The sequence below is a fragment of the Lipophrys pholis genome, assembly GCF_963383615.2.
Source record: "Lipophrys pholis genome assembly, chromosome: 16".
NCBI lineage: Eukaryota > Metazoa > Chordata > Actinopteri > Blenniiformes > Blenniidae > Lipophrys > Lipophrys pholis.
This window is the reverse complement of record NC_137634.1, coordinates 12,478,846-12,502,520: the sequence shown is the minus strand read 5'-3', so window position 1 is coordinate 12,502,520 and position 23,675 is coordinate 12,478,846. Positions and strand designations below refer to the sequence as shown.

General features: G+C 41.7%; 1 protein-coding gene across 10 annotated transcripts in view; it reads right to left on the bottom strand.

Moving 5' to 3' along the window:
• cadm1a (cell adhesion molecule 1a) overlaps positions 1-23,285 on the bottom strand; it is a 427,187-nt gene extending 403,902 nt beyond the window's left edge. For all 10 annotated transcript variants that reach the window (XR_013936111.1, XR_013936112.1, XM_080483120.1 and 7 more), the window contains exon 1: positions 23,195-23,285. Coding sequence is in view for 8 of the 10 variants with exons in the window: in XM_080483120.1 (XP_080339246.1) it covers positions 23,195-23,267 (73 nt within the window). In the remaining 2 variants the exon portion in view is untranslated. The remainder of the gene's footprint in view (positions 1-23,194) is intronic.
• Between the last annotated feature and the right edge of the window lie 390 nt (positions 23,286-23,675).

Here is a 23,675-nt window from a genome sequence, read left to right as displayed (position 1 = left end):
ATTTGTTCCATATAAGAGCACAATAATGCCACGCTGACGGGCGGCGTGAGCAGGGAAAATTACCAGACAGCCCCTCCACAGGCCTGACTGATTATTCTCAAAGACCAGCTTGGGTGTACTGTAATCCCCTTGTTTCTGAAGGGGGCTGCGATTGTACTCCCATACATGCAGGAACTTTTTAATAAAACAAAACTTACAAGGAAGGCTGCAATGTGTGAACGCGCTGAGCTGGATGGGAACCAGACATAAAAGACGGATTAGTAGCCCATTGTGTTTTAATAGGGGGAAATATATGAGCATTATTAAGATGTATTAAATAATTATATATTTGTATTACTTCAGCCAGTTGAAAAGGAAAAAAAAAAAACTCACAGCACAATTCAGAACTATTATCTTATTTGTTTTGGTACTTAAACGTAAATTAATTCCATTTTTTAATAATTCCAAGACTTGTATTCATTTAAGTTTGTCGGGTAGTGCTCGGGGTAGCGTTTGTGAAGTGTTAATTTTCTCTTAAAGTACCGGCATGTATCACATGGAGAGCTCCATCAGCACAGAGGTCTCTGTGAGGTGCTAATTTAAAAGAAAAAAAAAAAACTCAACTGCAGGTTATAAAGTGTGAAAATAATCACCCTATCTCACCAGTTCCCCTCACACCAAACCTGCACCACATGAAATCTTTCCACCAACAACAGCGGGCATAAATTTCCACACCTGATCTACAACCCAATATCACAGTGGTGGTCATGCCCGGAGCCGGAGTCGAGAACTGCAGACACGCAAAACCATGAAATATAGGCAAACTTTTGTATATCAGTGATTTCTTTTCTATTTACATGAATACTGTTTCACTTTTCCGCTGCATCAAAGTGCAATTCATGCTTCCGGTGAATAAAGTTCAATGCCAAAAAAGTTTTAAAAAAAAGGTACTTTTGATGCAACTTAGTTAAATGGAGATACTTTTTGTAAATAAAAATTTTGTCAAAAAGAAAGTCAAGATCTGGAAAAAAAAAAAAAAGTAATCCACAAGAGGCTCAGGATTCACTTAAAATAAATGCAATTACTTATTAATTAAATGCATTAAAGAAATCAATGAGCATGCACTCTTTGTGTGATGTTAGCCTATTAATATCTCTGATGCTTGTAAACAGGTCTGATCAATAACGGGGCCATAAAACTTCCGCAAGATTAAAAAAATGCAGAGAAACGGGCCTTTTTAAGGTAATGCGCTACATCTTCCAAACGGGAGCGAAACAACAGACAAGGTCAAGCAGCACCAACGCACACTCTGGCACCATTAAGTATTAAGCAGGGGATCCATCAATCAACGTCACGCTGCTCCTCTGAAAGTTTCAACCTGCACCTCAACACCCGAGGTTCACCACCTTCAGCAAATAGCCGTGGAAAAACTTTGGCGAATTCGCTTTCTTTTTTTTTTTTTTTCTCCTCCTAACTTCCACTAAACAAAGTCCAATTGTTCCAACTGCTCATTAATTTCAGTCGGAGACACATTGTCATTCCCCTAAGCCAGGGGTAAATTATCGGCTGGCACAAACTCAACCTCATATAGGAAGTGGCTGTGTCAGCTTTCGGGGGGGGGGGAAAGAAAGAACAACAACACCGGTCCGTGCCCCAGCAGCTTCAATCCGTGAGCTGGACCAGGGATCTTTCTATTTGACTTATGAGAAATGTTAAGCCTTCTAAAGCAAACCAAACCGGCAAAATGTAGGAGTTATTTTCAATCATTTGTTCCAGTTGGACAAAAATGACCTAAATGAAAAGGACAAAATTACCCTGAATTCCTCAGTATTCAATTTAATAATGGTTATGTTTTGAATAAGCCCCGCCTCAGAGTTGATGAAATAAAGAATTGATGTGTTTTCCGATTCAAGCAGATAATGTGGGACAGCACTAAAGAGGTGGAGCTCAACTTGAATTTCAGCCAAATGAACTATTTGATCAACATCGTCAGTAAAGATTGTTTAATCTCAAGCTGTTTTGTGTTTAATTATCAAGTAGCTACTCATTACTGTAATCCTATGTATTTCAATGGCACATCGGTAACGGATTACTCAAACGGCATCCGCATGCTGACGAAAACTGCGTCTGTCCACACAAAACCATTTACCGTTACTCCAGGCTTGTGGGAGTCAGTCCAACGCCACTGTTGTGTTGTTGGTTAGGCTATGACATCGGCTTTTTCACTTGTAAAGAAGGAGACCCCAAAAACAAAATTGCAATATCCATCTCTTAAAAGGCCAGCTTCGGGTGGACAGAACGCCTTACCGATAAAACACGAATGCCGATACACATTGAGCCATCCCCACGTGGGCGGACCCGCAGTAACTGCAGTTTCATCACTTTTCGTACAGAAAAAGTATTAAAGAGCAGCTGTCACTTCTCCTGATTATATATATATATATATATATATATACACACACATCATATCATGTTTGTCGTTTCTCTGGTACACAGAATACGTTAGTATATCGTCGTCTGTTTACAATACTGTGCATTTCAACAAAGTTAGATATTTAGAGGTTAAAGGGTAAAAGTATGAATGCTGATTTTCTATATGAATCCGTATTTCCATTTACCAAGAGGAATAGATGTTGAAATGTACATCGAGCTGCAACAGAAAGAAATGAATAAAGCTGGGAAAACCTTTGTCTGAATGAGAACCTAGAAAGCAGAATAAGACCCCGAGTGAATCAAACCTTTAATCAGCAGCTTTTCGGGAACATCAAACACCTTCCAGTGCAGACACGTATCTGTCAGAATGCACAAAAGTGATACGGGAGTATGCGCAAGTCCGCTAAAGAAAGAAACATCTGCAAAGCAGAGATATAGCGAGTGACAATGGGGCAAATACAAGTATTTTCAGTCCGCTGCAGCTGTGTGTGGAGGTGACTTTAAGGTAGAGTCTATCACTGCATATGTGACACAAAGGCAGGGAAAAAAAAAAACCATTGTGTGACAGGTCACCGAACTCTGTAATTCAATTCAAACAATGTTCCAGCGGAGCCATCTCTATGAGGTGAAGGGTAACTCAAGAGCGCAATATGTCTGTTGTCTGCTGATTAACTATGGTCATTTAGATTGTTTTTTTTTTAAAACAACCATGCATGCAAAAGGTAAAATAATACCCCGGCTTGGTCCACTGCTGCTCACAAAAAATGAGTCACCGTCCTTAGAATCAGTGCCATTTAAAAAGGAAACCCTGGGTAATATTAAAAATGTAACACAGCTCGGAAAGAACAATGAGTGACACGAAGTGTAAAAGATCTGTAATGCTCCATTCACAGACTGCAACCGCTGTCTCCGACCCAGAACATTCCAAGCGTACACGCTCCTTCTACAAGATTTCCTTATCTGCTTCTTGTTGCATGAATGCCCAAACGATATCTGGCATTTTCAGACTTTAAGGAGAGAGCTCACAGTGTGAAATTATTGATGTCCCTTCACACGATTAATGGGCAATATGTTACAGTTCTACATGCTGGGGAGTTCTGCTTTGCAGCCCCGGTGGATAGTCAAGAGATCACATCTTGGAAATTTAGCAGTGCCGGACCTGCTGTCACAGTCTACTACGTTTGCCATTTTTCCTCGGAAATGACCTGCAGTTGTCATTTTTCCAAACATTAATGTGACAACACGGAAGGCAGACTGACATGGCCGTTACACTCTGCCTTTGCTATTTTTGCTCTGAAATGACCCTCCCTTGTCATCTTTCAGCACATTAGCTTGACAAAATAGAAAGGAGATTGAAGTGGCACCATCTGTGGATGACAGAGGACGCAATGAATTGATTTCTACTGTCTGATATGCTCTTTCACGCTGCTCCTTTTTTCTGTTTTTTCTTTTTTTTTTTTTTGTATCGCTCACCGCCGACAGCATAATTTAGCAAATTAAAAGCTGTGGCCTTTGTATTACATTTCATATTTGAAGCATAATCAATGATAAAGCAGAAAAACTAGTCACTCGCTCACAAACAAATTTATACAACCCAGATAAACAAATGCTTTTTTTTCCGGAGCAACAACAATATATTAACCATCAGTGGCTTTGGATTACGCCACGGAAACCTTTGAATTTCCTGCAACACTGGCCACGTGCAGGGTGAGCTTTTGGTGCAGTGCAACTACTGTCATGTGTACTGGAATGTCCTTTTCCAATAAATGCACATGCAGGGTGGCTTTATGATGCAGTGGGCAACAGGTTTGCTTCACATCCAGATACGCCGGGTGGGATTTTTAGGTCGGGGTCATTCCAGGTGGGGTTTGGAGTGACTCTGATTCCGATATTGTTGAGAAGCCACACAACACTATAATGCAGTTTCGTATGTTTGCCATATTCCGATTTTCATTTCTGGATTTCGTTGAGGGACGATTAAAGGGATAATTAAAACCAGGGGACACGTCCAACCTAAACATGAGCAAAGCCACCCTTTAACTGCTCACGTTGCATCAGGAGAGAGAAAAAAAAAAAGGCCTCAGGCGTGACACCAAGAGTTAAATCAAACGTATGAATCACACGATCCGCTGTGGTGACCCCGGAAAGTACCCGCCGAAAAGCGCCGTCTTATTGTTTAAACTTAGATCGTTTGACAGTAACAGAGAGTCCTTGGGTTCAACATTTACTTTATGGCCGCAGAAATATAGGCCTCAGTCTGATATATAAAGAAAAATGACAACCTATATGAGATTTAATGGTGCTTTATGGCTTCGAAACAGCACTGAAAAAGCCTTCCAAGGTGCAATTATTAACCAATCATTCTGGTGTAGGAGGTAAAATAATGTATCGGAGGGGGGGGGGCAAGTACCATCAGCCTCCCCCACTGTTCAATAGGTTAGAGTTGATGCAGAGGATACATGGTTATAGAGACACTCTAAGTGACTGTGTAGGAGGGAATAAGCAGGCAGATTGTCTCAGATTTCACAATTGACGGCACCCAGGCTTCGATCACGAACTGCAGGAGTCACTGTGTATAAACTGAATGAGATGCCGCCGGCAGGTGGACGGTTAAAGTTGCAAATCTAAAACAAAAGATCTCGAGATTTGGCCGTGTTAAGTCTACTACTGCTGCCTCTGACTGATATGGTAGGTGCTGCTGCCTTCCAGAGGTTTCAAAAGGATATTTTCCCCCCATTTCAATTAAAGCGTTAGGTCGATATGGGGTTTACGTGAGTGTAATGATTCCTAACAAAACGTGCTCCTTCATTACCCAACTGAAACCCGAGGCAAGGTTTGCATCCTCTCCTCCTTTCTGATTGCATGTAACAGTTGTGCTTGTCTCTTTAGAGCTCTATGCAATGCAATTTCACCTTGTCCCACCTGATTACTTGCAATACAAAGCATCTCACAAACGCATATCATATAAAACTCGACGGGGGGGGGGTAGTTGCATTTGCGCTGCTGGAGATTTTAATGGGTTAACCTCCAAGTTCCTCAAGTATCATTAACAGGATTCATCATTCTGAGAAAATATTGCCAAGGAAGGTTGAATCAATACGTCTATAGTGCGTCACGTGACAATGAGAGAACAACAGGGACCCGACAGAGGCTTTTCCACATTCTTCTTTGAGTTTCCCTGAGACCCATTTAGAAAGGATTAACATTATGGAAAGGACAAGAAATTAGATTAACATCATCTCAGTGATCACGAGGTAATTTGGAGGATACCGACTGCGCCACATCAGCTGGGCATACCGCAATGGAAGGCAAATGTGTGAAAACCGAATCTGCTTCGAAAACTGGTATATTTCCCCGGAAATATCCAAATGTGAAGCAGCGATTGCAAAATTTCAATGTCAAATCAACAGAAACATTTCACAAAAAAAAAAATCTGGGTGTTGCACATAAAATATACTGTCATTAGTCTGACCACCTTCCCATGTTTCTACATGGAATTCTGATTCCGACTATTTGCAGTCACATTTTGAATGAAAGATGATTTGAAAGCACTTGTGCCAATGAGATGAACGAAACATTTTTAAATACAGGATCAACGTACGAATCAATTCTCAGGCAGTACTCAGAACATCCTTGATTTTGCCTTTGTTCATTGCCACTCCTCAACCAATCACATTGAACTTCCACTCATTTTCACTGAAAACTTCAACAGGCAAAAATCTTTTTCTGTCAATTTTTTAGGCAGTTTGTAACCATTACCACATTTGACAGAAAAACAGAACACAGGGCAGCTTTCTCTAGAAGATTGTCTTTTTTTTTCTCTTTTTTTTTGCACTGTTGCACTTTACTTTCCAATAATTACTGCATGCACTTTCAAAATGTCAGCGGTTCCCCGCGATGTCCCATTTCAGAATGCACCTTTTTTTCAGCTTCACGCACAAACTGCTGTGCTGCAGGTGTTGCATCATCATAATTGCAAACTGAAATGTTAAGATAAAGACAATATTGTGTTGGGCAATCAGCACTGTAGAAGGAATTAAACGATCCCCGCATGTCAGGTTAACGCCGCCACGCCAGACAACCAATCAATACGCAGACAGATTGCCAAACTCGCAGCTTCTTATCCTCCAAAAATATATTATATATATATATATATATATATTCTTATGCGGATTAACTGCTCCTTCACCCATTTTCATTTTCAGTCGAGAAGGTATTAATCTGACAGCCAAGTGAAGCCCAACAAATACTACACACTTCAAAGCAGCAGCAACCGTTTTGGAGAAAACGGCCGAGTTCAAACATTTCCTTTCATTTCTATTTCCAGTTGGCGACACACACCCTGCCCGTGCTGTTTATAAAAACTTTCGGCAAACCTTATAATATATATATATAATGTCTTTTTTTTTTTTTTTTTTAGCTCAGTTCAAGTTGGATCCGGCTTATAATTGTTGCATTCGCAGTGATTACTTTGAAACACGAAGCTCTCGCACGCATGAGCCTTATCCTAAAACTTCAATTTCTCTTGTTAAAATTGATCATTTGAGTTGCGCAGAAAAAGTACTTGCAACCTTGAATGCATTTCACAAATAGTTTCAATTCGATTCTTATTATTTGATCGTCGACAAATGATTGCACAGTACCTTAATTTGAGGGTATTAAAGTCTGCTTGTGTTTAGCATGATGACAAACTGACAGCTCTGAATGCCACAAAACGGGAGGATCATTCAAAAAGTCCAGGTTTGCACTTTGCGCTCCCGCTTCATCCCACAATCTAAAACAGGCATGTCAAACTCTTTTTTTAATCCGCAGGACGATTGGATACCATTTTGTACTCGATACGGCCCTGCGGGTGACATTGTAGCGAATCATTGTTTGCATGCAAATTCCGGCACATTTGTGTCGATGCAACAACGTATAGATGCGTTCATTTAGAAGTTTTAATGATTAAACCTGAACAAATAGAAAATTTAAGAAAAAAAGAAAAGTGCAATATTAGCACCATGCCATTTTCGGGATGCCTACTGGTGCACAATACAGTGAAACGTTCCTCCATTTATGGCATTTTCTCATATTTACCGTAAATGTTCTTATAATTCACCGTCCCTGTGTGGATTTGAAGCTAATGCATCACTCATCTATCAACTGAGGCTTCACTGTTGACTTTCCCTACTAATCTTATTAAGGCACTGCGATCGACAATGAATAAATAACAACCGGCAGTTACTTTTTTTGGGGACATTTTCGGCCCACGGGCCTTATGTGTGACAACCCTAAAGCCATGCTCGTTCTGTTAATCGGTGGCTCTGAGCTGGCTTCAGCTGCAAGTGGGTGCTTGGGAAGACACAAACAGCTTTGTGTTACAACACAAACACATCAGTGCCCTCCTTTTAGCAAATAGACACCATCAATCTGTCATCTTTGCTTCATTATTATTTAATGATTTCTTCTTTTTTTTTCCAGTTGCATTTGCAACTGCAGCCACTTTGTCTCAGTCTGTGTCATTTATGTGAAGTGGAGTTAATGATGTCCTACATTTTTGCAGTTTTTCACCTCTCGCGCAGAGAGAAAAAGTGTGTTATGGGTGGAGCTGCACTGCGTTTGGTGCAAAATCAGTCATTAATTTGAAGACGGCGTTGCCATCGCTTGAACGCTCGACTCGGGAGGCGATGGGGAAAAGCTCATGAGCAAATCCACAATGCTCAGCCACAGTCGTGCTCTCAAGGACCCTGTTATGGACAAGGCAGATGGATGGACGGACAACAATTTCAGCACAACGGTGTCCTGAGGTCAAACCTCCGAGAGCCGTGACCTGACAACAGGTCTGGGTTCCAGGTGTTGTCGTCCATTAAAAGTTGTTTGGGAGCATGGCGTGCAGGCACTTTGCTTTTGCTCCATTCGGAGGACAAATTGGTATCTGTGCCTCCCGCAGGAAGTCATTTCTCCCTGAGTGCTTGCCGGGTGTGAGTGCTCGGGGGCGGGTCCACACCAGAACTCGCTTTTTGATTGTTACAAAGGGAAACCAAAACAAGATACAAGACAGCCGAAAACTCCTCGGCCATCAAACTCTTTTGTAGCTTACTCCAGCTATCAAGGGTTGTGTTCAGTCTGTCGGCGTGGGACGCGGCGGCAAAAATATAGAGGGGGGATTTCTTTTGCTGGTGTTGTTTTCAGGCAGATTTATTCAGAGTATTGGAATGCTGCTGAAACGATGGCTCAAGCAGTGGCACGAGAGGACGTCCGACTCAATGTCTTTCAGCACAGAGCTAGTTAAATGGTGGCCTTGCAGTCGAGACCACAAAAGCACATTTCTGCCACCACCCATGACAGACGACATGGTCCAGATAAGTCTGGCAATGTTCTGACTACAACAAAGCTTGTGGAAATGCGCGATTTTATAAGGCCAGCCTGCACAGAGTCTTAGTTTGTGGCAGAAATCTCCACAAGCGTGCATGCCATTTCCTCAAAAGGGCTTTGTGAGTCAGGAAAAGTTCACAATGAACATCCTCTTTATAGTCTCCATCAATGAGATGTTTGCTGCCAATTCTTACACTCCTAAGTGGTGAGTGGACTCACTGGGCAAAAGACAATCTTTCCAACGCCAACTTGCCATTATTTTTTAATTTTTTTTTAATATTAGTGGGCAGGAGAACCTGCCAATAGAGCCAACTCTGAGGAACAATGAACCAAAAGGCAACAGAATCACACAGGCAAAAAAAAAAAACTATTTTTAATAATCAACTCATCTACGGTAATTTCAAATTGCTGCTCTTTGTTTTGGGTTGGATCTTCCTTACCAACAATCAGACCCATGGGATTCTAGTAGAGCATTGATCTCCGAGACAACGGCATCTGCCTCCTATATTAACGCTTCATCTAATCTAGGTCACAAGAACCTGGAGCTTATATCAACTTATTAAGCAAAAAAAAAAAAAAAAAGGGAGTGCCGGGACAGTGAAAAAGCAGGGCTCAGGATACATCTCAGATCTATCAATATCGTGACAGAAGAATGATTGTAGTGAAATAAAATCAGCCATTTCCCTGCACTGCGCATTCATGCCCTGCATCTCAACATATTTTCCCAAATCAGATGGAGCCCTACTGCCCTAGATTATGTTGGCAATGGATCACAAAACGGGGAAGGAGTCAGAACCTCAAAAGCACAAAAATCGAATGTTTTGAAAGCCTGCAAATTAGAACAGGACATACATGCATTTGAAAAGACAAATAAAAATAAATGTGGTCTAGATCCATTTGGAAGTATAAATCCTAAAGACTTTACACACTAAAATGACATAAAGTCCAACTTTGACGCCCATGTTAACACCACTGGGCAATTTTATGCTCACCAATTAACCAGATATGCATGTCCTCTGATTGTGGGTGGAAAGCAGACGACCCAGATTAAAAGTCCTGCACGCACTGGGAGACACCAGCACGCCAACTTCACACAGAAAGGCTCCATCAACCATGATGCCGTAGAAAAATGATCCCAATGAACAACATGGTTTTGTAATTGATTTCAGAAAATTCAATTTACAGTTGGATGCAACTTCATACGTTCATGTTTTCAGATTGAGTCATCTGTTGCCCTGTAGCCTGATGCGCTACTAGTGGGGGCAAGGTTTGACTTCCTGTAGCCCATGCCATATAAGACACACGGCAATGGAGAAACGATCAGACTTAGGCAAATTTGTAAACAACATTTGAGAAGAAACAAGCCTTTTGTGTACATAGGAAAAGGCTCAGATCTTCAAGTTCAGCTGATGAAAAATGGCAGCAAAATCAAAAGTGTTCCATTTCTTATTTGGTTCGGTGCAAAAGCTGCAACAAAACAGTACGTTCCCTTTTCTCTCAACTTCATATTGTATGTTCAGGCGGGAACATGCACCCTATTGCTCCATGCATGGAAATTTTATGCGCATGTCTTTAAGTTGAAGTGAGGAAGCCACGGAAAAGCCATGAATACAAAGGAAGGACATGCAAAGGACAGTGCTGGCTGATAAATAGACTATATGCTGTTTTCAATATTCCAATTATGTTTCTTTTGAGTTTTTTATTGAAGCATTTAACTTCGTTTTAAAAGACAAGAATCACTGAAAACTGACTGAAGAAAAGTGATTTTAGTCACAGAGTAAACGGAAGGTATTTTGTCTGAAGGAGAACACGCTCACGCTGTACACTTTGCAACAATGAAAACGATGTCAGTGTCATCGCCGATCACAAAAACCGACTGTTACATGGCCTGACTAAAAAGGAAAGAAAAAAAAAACAAAAAAAAAAACACAAAAGGTATTGTTCTTGTTCACACAGGAAGCCGACTGTGACACTAAATGAAATTAAGTGGTACGTCACACCCGGACAATCTACAAGTTCTCCCCAAAGGGATCCTCCATTATTCTTCAGCGGGTAAAAAATCTTAAACCGGCGTCGTCCCAAGTAGGACGCAAAGAAAAAGAGACGGCGCGTTATTGTGCGGGAGTCGTCTGGCATTGGCGCAACAAAATATCAAGTCAAGACACGGCGACAATGGGGGAGACAAAAGGATGGGGAGCCGAGCAAGGTGGTGGTGGGGGGGGTGTGATCCAGTTCCGCGGGAGACAAGAGCAACAGCCCGAAGCAGCCCATCGGGGGCAAATTCTCTCAAATGTAATACAAGCTGGAGTGTTATGCAAAATGAAAGATGGGCGAGCCGAGATCACTCAATCCCACTGTGTTGCTCCGGCTGATGCATACCTGTATTGTATTCAGAAGGGCATTCATTTCCCCTCCCATGATTACAACAGAACACCAGCTGTATTGTTTATTTGCTTGAAAGCGCAAATGATCTGCATTGATTCCTTCTTCATTCATTGTTGAACCCCGCCATTGTAACTATGAATGCAGGCAAAATGGGCCCAATTACAGCGAGCGATGCCTCCCTGTGACTCCACAGCCGAGCAAGATGATGAAGGCCTCAAACTGGGAAGGAAAGGAGCAATCAAAGACCACTTATTGTCTTTTTGTAATTTCGGGAAGAAGGAAGACAAAAAAAAAAAAAAAACTGGAATGGAAAACAATTCTGGCTGTGACTGACAATGGTTCAGTGGGGTCCTCAGATTAGATTAGTCAACTGAGCCACAGCACAGTTTCCTGCGGAGCCAATGTTCATCATGTGACCCCCGCATCCCGAAGGTTACGTTCGCTGGTTCGTACGAGAACGGGAAAAAGTGGACGGTTGTTGAACATTTTGATTTGAACACTATATGGCAGGGACGTCCAAATATGACAAGGAAATGTTCTGTACTCAATTTCTGGTCAGCAGGAGCAACATTCTTCCTTTATTTGGCCTTTTGTAGTGAGAGGATACCTTACTATTCGTTGAGGCTCAATTAAAAATAGACTATGGGGTAAAGTTTGTTTGTTTTTCACAGGAATTCCTCATATTCTATTAAGAGTCAATGAGATCAAAGTTCAGATGGAAATGTCAAACTTACTGCAATGTTTCCAAATACACTGCGTTTCTTTAAAACTAACCATTATAAGTATAATAACATTATCTTTTTAGAGCATAACACCTTTTCTTTCCGCAGGACATCGGTACCCAGTAGTGTGAGGCACGAGACAAACAGCTGGTGAAAACTATTTTAAGACAGATTATCCCATTTACAGCTCATTGTAAAGATGAATTGTGGAAAAACTAGGGCGCCTTCCAAAGGATTTCATCATATATGTAAACCGTATTTACTCCGTTTCTTCATACGTACTTTATAATATAACCCCCCCCCAAAAAAAACCAACAAGGTTGGGTCTTGAACTATTCTGTAACCACACTCGAGTGACAACATGAACTCCACCATCAATGTCATAGTGAAGATTACCGATCAATAACGCCATTAAACTGAAGACGCGCTTATTATAGTTATTTTCCATGAAAAGGTTCAAGACCACTTGTTTGTTTGTTTGTTTGACAGTCTTGCTGCTGCTATTACAAATGTCAATTACTCGCATTTACAATTTTGACCACAATAGATTTGATGAATGAATTGAAAAATGTTGTATCAGTTTATTTAGTGTAAACAAACGTTCATTCCAGCAGCTACTTGAACTTTGGTTTTTTTTCCCCTCTGTTTTTCATAGTGAAATTACCATCCGTAGCTATTCAAAAGATTCAAGTGGAAAAAAACTAATAAAGAAAATATTTATGCGAGACGGTGTCATTACTTTATCATTCTTAACACAGTACAAAGTGAATAACTAAGACAAATCAGCATTCAGACAAATCTTTTCTCCTACAACTGCATCGTTTACTTTATTTTGGAAGAAACGCTGCAAGAAGGCTAATCTAAAACAAAAAAACAAAACAAAACAAACAAACAAAAAAAAAACCTTCAGGTCGAATGTAGTGGATGTAGTCCGGCTCAAATCCTTCCGTCTCTTCAAGTAATCCCAAAACAGATTCCATGACGGTCAGCTCAGGACTCTACAGGGGAACACACCGCGACTTCCAGGACCGCAAATGCCTCTTTATACTCAGAGATAGTACTTAATTACACTGGCTACATGACTGGGATTGTTGGACTCTGTAAATCTGGAACAAACGAGAGGTTTTGTTTTTTTTTTGTTTTTTTGTCCACACTTTTCTAACTCACACATTCAGATACAATAATAATAACAAAAAACAACACACACATACACACAGAGTAGGTAGACAGGGGTACAATGTGAAGTTACGTTTTGTGTTTACATCTGTCGGTCTCTTCTTGTTCCAGCGTTCGATCAGGACCGCTTCTTTCGGTCAGATACACGGGGGCAAAACCGCCTGCCCGAGGCTGCTCTCTGATGTTACCGGAGCTCCTCCCTCACTCCTCACAGCTGAAGGCCTCTTTCTCTTTTTGTTCCCAATTTTATTTACTGCTTCTTGGTGAAAGAGAATTTAAGAAAAAAAAAAAAAATAAGAAATTGAAGCCGAGCTGACCCGAGGTTTTCCCTCTCAAGGTGGATCTCAGATGCTGGAAAGCCCGTTTCCACTTGACAGCTCGCTGATGAAAGTGGCTTAGCAGTTGACTGGCTGATTGAAAGGAGCGGCGGTTTGCCAATTTTAACCCGCCGATTTCATTTAATGAGTTCATATTAAAGTTTCTTTCAAAGTTGGCCCAGGCTCCGGCGCCGCGTTGGTTTTTTTTGACGCGGTCGGACAGGAAGATACTGAACTGGAACGCGGCTGCAGCGGGGACTTCCAAATAAGATCAGACCCAGCGCAGGACACCGAACCGCTCTGTGCGACTTGGAGCACAATATTAGCCGATATCAGCGTCCTGACGGCAGCGGAATGCGGGTGAAGAGCAATCAAGCCGGGGACAAAACAAAACAATTGAGAATCATGTTCAAAAGATCCATACAAAAATAAATGAGACGGAGCCTGGCGCTGCAGGGTCGTGAAGCTGAGGAGTTTAAAAAAAAAAAAAAAGAGAAAAATTTTACCGACTTTCAATAAAGATAGAAAATCAATTCCAAAAATATTAGCGCTCAAAAATAAATATGCTAAAAGGCTGTGATTCCAAGAAGGGGGGAAAAAAATTAAAACTACAAAAGATGAATTAGAAATCCTTTCCAAAAAAATTATTTTGAAAGAAAATTATATTGGCACTGGAAAGATACAATTTAATATTATTAGGGTGCTCGATTTTGAACCGGTTAATAGCACTTATTTCTGGATCGTGAATTTGAGAGAGAAAAGAAGTATTGAAAACCAAAAATGGAATTTGTGTGAAATATTAGTTGAAAAATCCATTATGATGAGTGGGGCAAAAAAAAAAATCGGTTACTGGTGTGCACAATTTTGAAAAGTACAAACCTTCTAAAATTGGTTTTTCAAAAGACTCTGATTTAATTATTGCTCTACTATCAGTCAAAACTGGACGGTGTGGCATTAAGAAACGTGACACCGATACTTTAAATGTCTTCATATCTAATATTTTCATTTGAGCTACGCTCACACAGTTGGATATTTGAGGTCATTTTTTATTATTTTTTTTTAAAAGGCATAAAATGAAATGGTAAAATTCTTTAAATTTCCTAAAATAATTCAGATTGAGCCATATGGTGGCGCAGTGGTTGGACCTCTCACCTCACAGTGAGAAAGTCAAGGGTTCAAATACCAGCATGTGTAGAAGTTTGCACGTTCACCCCGTGTGATCCAATAACAATATGCCTCCATTATCAATGCAATATCAATATCATTATCTGTAATATCATTGGTAAATGGAATGGGGTTTTATATATTTATATACCCAATATACTGTCAAATTCAGTTCAATACACAACTAACAAACCAACTATAAACATTTACACTCTTACGAAAGATAAGTGAACCATCCGCATGCTGAAAGGAGTTATTATTATCCAAATTCAGCTTCCATGACCTCCCATATAACTAACACTTGTCAGCTGCACGGACCCAAAGTGATCTCGGCAGACATCTTCGTCTGGCACGTTTCACTTGTTTTGGCGCTCCACCTCAGAAAATCATATCTGGAAGCAGCGGGGTGAGTATTTACTTGCAGCTTTAAAGGTGTTGAAAGGTGTCCGCTTCAATATCCTGTCGAAGGGAGTCCGACAAACTGAAAACAATACCGTTGTTGCGATGTTCCTGAACCTACGGCTGAACCAGACAGCGGAAAATTTCCTGACTTTTACAGTCACCTGACCACAGTTCAACAGACTGTGTGTGTGTGTGTCAGCGGTTTGAGGAAGAAACGAGGGGGGGGAAAAAGTGCAGCGACAAACCGGCAAGAGACGGTTAAAGGGCAAAAGGAGCGATGATGACTCAATGTCTGTTGTTTTGTTTTTTTTTTGGTTTCTTTTAAACGCCGCTTCATAAAAAGACAGTGACTTGTCAGACTGAACCGTCTCAGTCTCAACTTTTTTTTCCTCCGCAATTGTTTTTTTTTTGGGTGCGTTTGTGCCGCGACACGGCCCAACCAATCAGTGCATGTCTGACAGCCGCAGCAGTTCGGCGACACATGCAGACAAGAGAGACAAGCAAGCAAGTAACAACTGGCTATATTTAGTAAAAGTTCAAAAATATTACCAGGCTTGGGTTTTTTTTCCACTGAATGAGAGGAGCAGGAAATCAGAAGAGGAAGAAGCTGTACGCATTCTGCATTAATGGCATGAGAAGTGAAAATTGTTGGCCGCTGTCCTTCCAGTTTTAGACGTATCCCTGCCTCAAGACAGCTTGATCAAGCTCCCTTAAAAGTCCCCTTAAGGAGCTTTTCATTCCAATCAGGTGCGCTGCAGCAGGGAAAAAACCGAGCGCATGCAAGAAAAGATGGCTTCTAACGCCAGCGTTGGAAACCCATATCTTAATGTCTGTGTTGTTGGACTCATTCGTCCCCACACACCTCGACAAAACATGGTCTGTTCCACCGCTTTCCCTCGTTGGATCACACGTGGAACAGTTCAAGAGAGGCTCTTTTGTTTGTTGGCTTCTTGTTAAACTCGAAACCTTTTTAATAACCTCTTGAGGAAAACATGCGATGGAGATGCTTCTTAAAAACCCTTTAAAACAAACATGGACTCTAAACCGACCCAGACTTTCTGAAGTAGGCAAAGACCCGACGTTCCAACTGCACTTAACATCTGACCGGGACCTTTTAAAGACTCCCGACTTAAAAAAAATTGATTTTAACTCGGATTTCTCGATTTCAAAATGCACACCCGGAAATCTTCGAGAAAGACCCAGGCGCCGAATAGACTCCTTCTTCAAACTACCTCTAGAGTCTTCAGTATTCCTGAGAACTGCGTTTTCTTTCAAAACGAGATGCACACTTTCAAAACTAGACTTGGCAAAGTTTCAGATATTTAAAATACCTGGATTCATCATATCATTTGATTCATTTTATTAGATTTTTTTCTTTAAATATACATACTTTTACTGGATTTGACTTCTTTCAAGTACGTGCTCACTTTTTAAACTGGACCCAAACGCAAAACTAAACCTGGAAAGAAGCTTGAGTTCTTCACACAAGACCATCACTCAATGAATAATACTAGTTATGGTACAGATCCTTCAAACACATCAATTTCTCTGCAGTTTAGAAAGAACAGCAATACAAATTTTGCTCTACCGAATGATTGAAACAGCATTCTAAAGGGTAAAGTTCTTATGCATGGTTTTTTTTTCCCCCCTTGCATTTAACATATTGAACATTTTTTGCTTTCCTTCTAACCCTTATCCTCCCACCAACAGGTGCTACGATCAGAAAAAAAATAAATAAAAAAATCGGTGGCATTTGTTGTGGTGGTTTTAATGTTAAACCTGATAAGAGTGTACACATGTACCTAAAAATACGAGTACTGCAATATCTACTAAACCAGAGCAGCCCTAAATGTAAAAATCTAGTACTAAATGTCACCTGCGCAGCCACATAATGCTCATCCGTCCACCTGTTACAGTTCTTTATCCCCCTGAGAGCTTTAAATGGCTCAGACCGGAGCCGACAACAAAATCTACTGGTAAAAGTGTGATTTACCACTTTGTGGTGAAATTGCAGTTGACATTAACATCCGTCAAGACTCAAAAGAAGTCAAGACCACTGGGTGATGGCAGAAGGAAAAAAAGAAGGCATTCAATTTGGGTGCTTGACAGATACTGAAATCAAAACATTCAGGATTCCGTATACTGGAATCACTGGAGGGACACATGAACAGTCGACGTCACCGTTCATTTTCACAAATCGTACCAAAAACTTTGGAGACAGTTTCTATGAAAACTGCTCGATGACTCACAGTTGGATTCTTACAAATCCTGACTTTTTACCCCCTTGGGCTGAATCGGGCACCGAAGGTCATCGGTATATTGTGACGAAAACCCTTCACAGCCATTTTAACAACCTGACTGGATCCTAGAGTGATCGTCGAGTACAAAATAAATAAAAAAGTGTGTGTGTGGGGGGGGGGGGGGGGGGGGGGGGTACAATGCGTATGACATAATTCCCCCTTTAATCCCTGAACGAAAGAACCACAGCCTTGCAGTGTTCTGCTTTAAGCACCGTACTTAAGATAAGTTACAACATACTTGCTGAAGGGCTTCTGACCAGGCTTCAATTGAGTTAGATTTACATTCACCACAGTCGTCTTTTAGATATCTGCAGAAAGTAAATATGAACATAAATAACCCCACCCCTCCCCAAAAAAAAAAAAAAGTTATTATTATATCACTAGTTTCACAGCCAGGTTGTCAAACTGTGTACAGCGCGGCCTAATTTGATACCCAAGCCAGCAGGCTGCTTCCAGAATGGCAGATTGCTCCCCCACGCCCACTCCCTCACCCTCCCCTCCTCCCGATCCCCAGCCCCTCCAGAGACTTGGAATCGGAGAGGGTGCTTACTTGACATCCCATCAGTTGGCAGCTCACTAACAAGTAGGCCATAAACCTTTTTTCTCTCTTTGATTACACTAAGTGCACAGAGGCCAGATGCGACCCAGCCCAGTCATCTGTTGGCTTGCCAGCAGAGTCACTGTAGACTGGCGGGGGCAGGAGGCGGAGGAGAAGGAGGCGGATTGGTGAGGCGGGGGGGGGGGGGGGGGGGGGGGGTCACTTGGGGTCCCCTCCCTTCAGGAATAAAGCCATTGTTCTTCATTACAGCTGGAGAGGCTGCTGGAGGGTACAGACGGAGAACAAGTCCATTTCCCCACCTGTTTTCCATCACCGGGGCTCCTACCAGCTTGACTCGGAGCCAGGCTGCGCCGCATGATTCAACGGAGTTCGAGCAGCTTTTCTTAGAAACCGGAGCAGCCCACAGTCGATGCTTATTTGTGCCGGTTGTGGGTGATCGAGAAAATTGCAATCTTCCCGTCGAAAGTTGTTTAAAGGGATGAAATAAACCATTGGCTTAATTTGTTTTGTCAGTGCAGTAAAATAGCATTTTCATCAATGTGGAGCTGCAGTAAAACTCTGCAGCCGAATCGGGACCAACAGAGCTCCTCAGTGCTTCTGTACAACGATAACAAACAGAACGAAAAAAAAAAAAAAAAGGGAGCCTTTACAAGCAGTTAAGAAGATGAGTAAAACGTGGACTGATCTGCACTAGATAACAATGTCTCCTTCGGGGCCGAGTATTTAACTCGGGCACCTCGGTGTCTGCAACTTGTACTTTTTTTTTTCTTTCCTATTTTTCCTTATGCTGACAAATACAAACAATGGCCGCTGTGACTAAACTTTCACCTCACAAAAGCGCCTAAAAAAGTAAACTCAGCCAAAGAATCTCAAGTATGAATAGCCGACCGTGTGCACGAAGCTCAGAAAGGTGAACAATAACAGGTGGAGGAGCCAATACTACAGTACTTTAGTGGCATTAAAGCTCATTTAATAAGCCACAACTGTTTGCCTTTTTTCCCCCTTTCGATACAGTATGAAAGTGTCCAAAACATTTAGTGACTCGATCACAAGTGCACTTCACGAGTCAGGCCTGAAAATACTGACGAGCTCCTATTAGTGGTGTGGCGATTTTTTTTCCTTTAAGCTTTGAATTAAAACTATATAAACATCGAAAATGCTTCAAATGGAGTAGTATTGACGCGTTATTGTTATTTTTCAAATGGTTTACCTTTTGTGCTTCGGCTGAACTGACAGTCTAACAGCGGCAGCCACTGCATCATGTCTGCGTCTCTTTTTCAGGTTGTATTTTTTATATATATATATATATATATTTTTAAAGGGACCGTGAAATAGAGACTTTGTAGAAAACAGCGCCTGCCACTAGATTTCTAAGACAAGCAATAAATCTCTTGTGAGGAGCACAACAGGTTCAAAGGCTGTGAGGGACAAGCAGGCAGAATGGAGATCAAATCTTAAATGAGCTGTCACATGGAGAGAATCTGAGGTCCATTGTGTGAACGAATGTAAACTGCAGTCTACACTTTGACATCGCAAATGAAAACTTTTTATCCCCCCCCCCAACCCCCAACCCCCCCTCCCTCCAGATGGACATTGTAGATTTTGAGAAAAAAAAAAAGCCTGCTGTACTTGTCTTTGCATCTCAACTGAAATCAGTTAAATGACATCTCGGAGGTTTGTTTACGGTTCGTGACGACGCGTCAATCGTCGCAAGTGCGACGGTAAAGACGGGAGACGATGCACGCTTCATCATACGTGTCGTCAGTAACGTTTGAAAAAAAAAAAAAAGCTAGGAATGCCTGCCAATAACACGTAATGAACAGACGACAAATCGTGCTTTCAGCTCTGCATTAATTCACCTCGCACCGCACCGATAATCCTTTATCGAAGACACGCGGTCCACTGTTGATCGGTCGTCGCAGAGTACGGCAACAAAAACAGCTGGATTAACTCGACACATGTTGTTACTGCCATGACGCAACAAGTTCCTTTCGGATCTACTTAATCGAGTCAAGCAAACACTACATCTTTAAAAGCCGGCAGAGTAAACGCTATCACCCACACGTAATCAGTCGCCGACATCAAGCAGGCCGCACCGCGTTGGAAAACTGGGTCTAATGTTCGCTTGATATATTCATAATGACGTCTTGTTAACCGTTATTACCTGCAGTCCAACGCATGACTGCAGGCGCTGCCCTCCTCTGCACTCGCATACCATTACACAATGTCGCAAAAATGAAAGCCGGGGAGATGTTTGAACTGATAGATTGCCTAACCAGGTTTTTCAAGTCTCAGCAGGCTTATGGTCAGAGTGTGCTGCGTTAGCATTCCTTAATAACACCTGTACAGCGCCCTGGCCTGCCGCTCTCAAACTGTAATCTGCCATCCAGCTGCACTCAATGACTGCACACGAGGATTTTTAACAAAAGAATTACATACCTCCAATATAGCTTAATGATATACCACTACGCATAAATTGCAGGATACAAGACGAGGCACTGGCACGGAGGCCTATTTTATTTTTTATTTTTTTAAACCGCAGTAGGAAAGTGTGGTTACGTTTAGGCTATTTCATTCTGCGCTGAAATGAGATAAAAGTTGATTAAAATGTAATTCAACAACACAAATACAGTGAAATTAAAAAAGGGAAAAGATGGCGTGAGTTTGGAATGCGGAGACTAAAACTAATTTCGACTTTGATGATGCGAGGCCAAACTTGTGACGACTGTTGTGCGGATTTAGAGACACAAATATATTTCTGTCTGCGCTTGTACCGATACCTTCACAATTAAATGAGTTACCTCGTGCATTATACTATATACACTAATATTGGTGATAGAAATTTGGTTTCCGGTTGCTAACTTTCCTAAAAATTAAGATCATCCTTTCAGTCGTTGGTTACGCCTCTCGGTCTTCATTAAAACGCATACTTTAATATCAGACTGAGATTAAAAAAAATGAAATAAAAAAAACAAAAAACAAGAAAAAGACAGAGCGCCGTTCCAGAAGCGATGCCCCTTTCCAATTTGACTTCCAATTACTTGCACACTCGGCTTGTTTACATCAATGGCAGACAAAAAAAAAACTTATCGCTTATTGACTCAGTTCCAGAGACGAAAGTTATCTCTGGAAAAAAAGCACATCGGTTCCACCGGTGCGAGAAACGAGAAAAATGGCAGCGGAACACAGAACTCCCAGAGACACTTTTGACTAAATCCATATCATTTGAAGCATTTTGCGATTACGACGACAGTGGAAGTCGGGCGTGCGTGAGCCAAACTTGGAAAGTTTGGGTATAATTAATGGATGCAGTTTTCTTCTCATCCTCACTGCTACCCTCATAACTGCAACTTCCTTTTTTTTTTTTTTTTTAATTCTGTTTAGAGGAGGAGGAGGACAAGGGGGGGGCGGTTCACCCTGCAAAGCTTGCTTCGATGTGAGCTTACAGTATGCAGCTCGAGGTAAATAATTGATATGCTTTGTGCAAGTGCGCCCTGAGCATTGTTTGAAATCAGTGGAGCCATTTCCACTGCTCCACCGTCCAGGCAACAACAGAGCCTCGCTTTACTTTGTTCTGCGTCTTGCTTTTGTGTTTCACCGACTTGATGCATGGAGAGGGGAGGAAAAGAAACGCGTCCATTTCAATGGACACAACTGGATCAAAGCTGATGGTGTAATCCAAAAGGAACATGCCTTTCTGCTTTGTCACATATCCAGGCTCAGCATTTTCTTTTTTTATTTATTTATTTATTTTTCCCCCCCATTCAAAAGGTTGCATTATGATGAACAAGCATTGGATAACTTTCCTATCGTGTATTACATAACGTGGTAGTACTGCAGCAGCAACTACTTCCCCAGCATGTGTGGAAACGCATGGATGCACTTCTTTTTTTTTTTTTTTCCCCCCCCATTCTTTCCCCCATTCCTTCAGTCCCTTCACGACAAAACGCAGAGCTGAGTTTATCCTGACAGCGTAAAAACAACAACAACAACAAAAAACAACGCACTTTATCCAATCTGCGTAAATAGACGCGTGTCCGTTCCGCAGCCCCGCCAACTCACGGAACATCGCTCACGTCGCCAGCCCAGTTCAATTCAACAATCATAATAATAATAATAATAAATGAAATAAAACAACAACAACAAAAATCCGCGTCGCAGTTTGCGCCCTCGACCATCGTTATCCGCAACCCACCCTCGCTTCATGAAAGCGTCTGACTCACATTCTACTACGAGCCCAGAGAAAGGAAGAAAAGAAAGAAAGAATAAAAAAGCTTTGATGTTTTCATGCATTTCTGGTTGCCACTGCAAATCCAGTCCCGGGTATTAGTGAGTTGGAGCACAAGCAGCCAGACCCCGGAGCGCAACTGACAGTGGAAAAAAAAAAAAAAAAAGAAACTCGGAAAAAAATGAATGATGTTGTTTACTCAGCAACGGGGCTTATTACAGACGCTGTTTGGACTGTGGTGCTTTACATTTCGACGTGGATACAAACACATTGTAATGTCAACTTTTAGGAGAAATCGGACCCGACGTGGCTTTCATAGAAGGGGCTGGTCGTGAGAGAGAGAGAGAGAGAGAGAGAAAGAGAGAGAGCGCGTGCTCCCAAAGCGGCTGTGTTTTGTTGAAGAAACCACACATCATGATCGGGATGTGGAAAGTGAAGATTCCCCCTTTTCCTGTTGTATTCAGTGAGTTTTGAAGAAGGGAGTCGTGCGGGTTTCCGCGGATCCTCACGTTGCTCCTCGCTGCTGCACTTTAACGCACCGCTGCTCTGCAGCAGTCCAGCCTTAGGAAAATGCGAACAAAACGCCACAAAAGTAACCGCGAGCATCGATGTTAAAAACACTAAAAGCACCTCTCCTCTTAGAGGGTTTGCTTTTTTTTTTTTTTTCCCCCCCCCCTCCCACAAAACAACGGGGATTTTCTACATCACAAGAGTTGCCAGCAGGAGAAGCAACGCGGGTTCAAGCCGACATCCTTTATTAAAAAAAAAAAAAAAAAAAAACACTGAGCGGACCCAAAGTCGTGTATTCCTCCCAAACAGGCGTTACGCACACGCGCAAAATGCGCGTTCTATTTCCACGGATCGCTTCAACTTTTGCGGAGAGAGGGTTTTTTTTCCGCACTTGCTCTCCACAACACTGCGTCCAGATTCACCCCCTTTTTACACCCCGGAAAAAAGGAATGGAAAAAAAAAAAAAAAAAAACCCCGCTCCGCCGCGGATCGGCTCAAATTGCCCATCACGCTGATCCAAATCGTCCCCCCCCTCTCTTTTATTTTTCCGCATCTCCACCGGGGTAACGCGGGGAAGAAAGTGCGCATTTGAGCTTAAGCATCACGGGGGTAAAACAACAAAAAAAAAACAACAACAACAGAAAAACAACAAAAAGTCTTACCTTTGTGAAGAGCCGCTGGAAAGACGAATAAAAAGAGAATAGTCGCGAGAGAGCCGCTGCCAGCGTTCGCCATGTTGGACACCTGCTTCAGTATGGCAGAGAGAGGCAGCTTCACCTATAGCTACAACGGGACTCACTTAATGAGATGCGAGAGAGGGAGGGCACCGTTTACCATATTCATTTCAGTCTCCCCGGCTGGGCGTAAGCTTTAGTATTTTTCTATAACACACGTGTGTTGCAATCAACTTCATGATTTCAAAGCATATACGATGAGCTGATAGATTTTGTTGAATTATTTTTTTTGGTGTGTGTGTGTGTGTGTGTGTAAATGTGGATTGACTCCAATCCTCAGAGGAGGGAATGTAATTTAAAAACTACTGATTAACTGCCCTAAAATAATAATAAAAAAAAAAAAAAAAAGAAAAAAAGAGAAGTGAAATTGCTCATGGGAGCAGGGCCACACATAACATTTTTTCAGGGG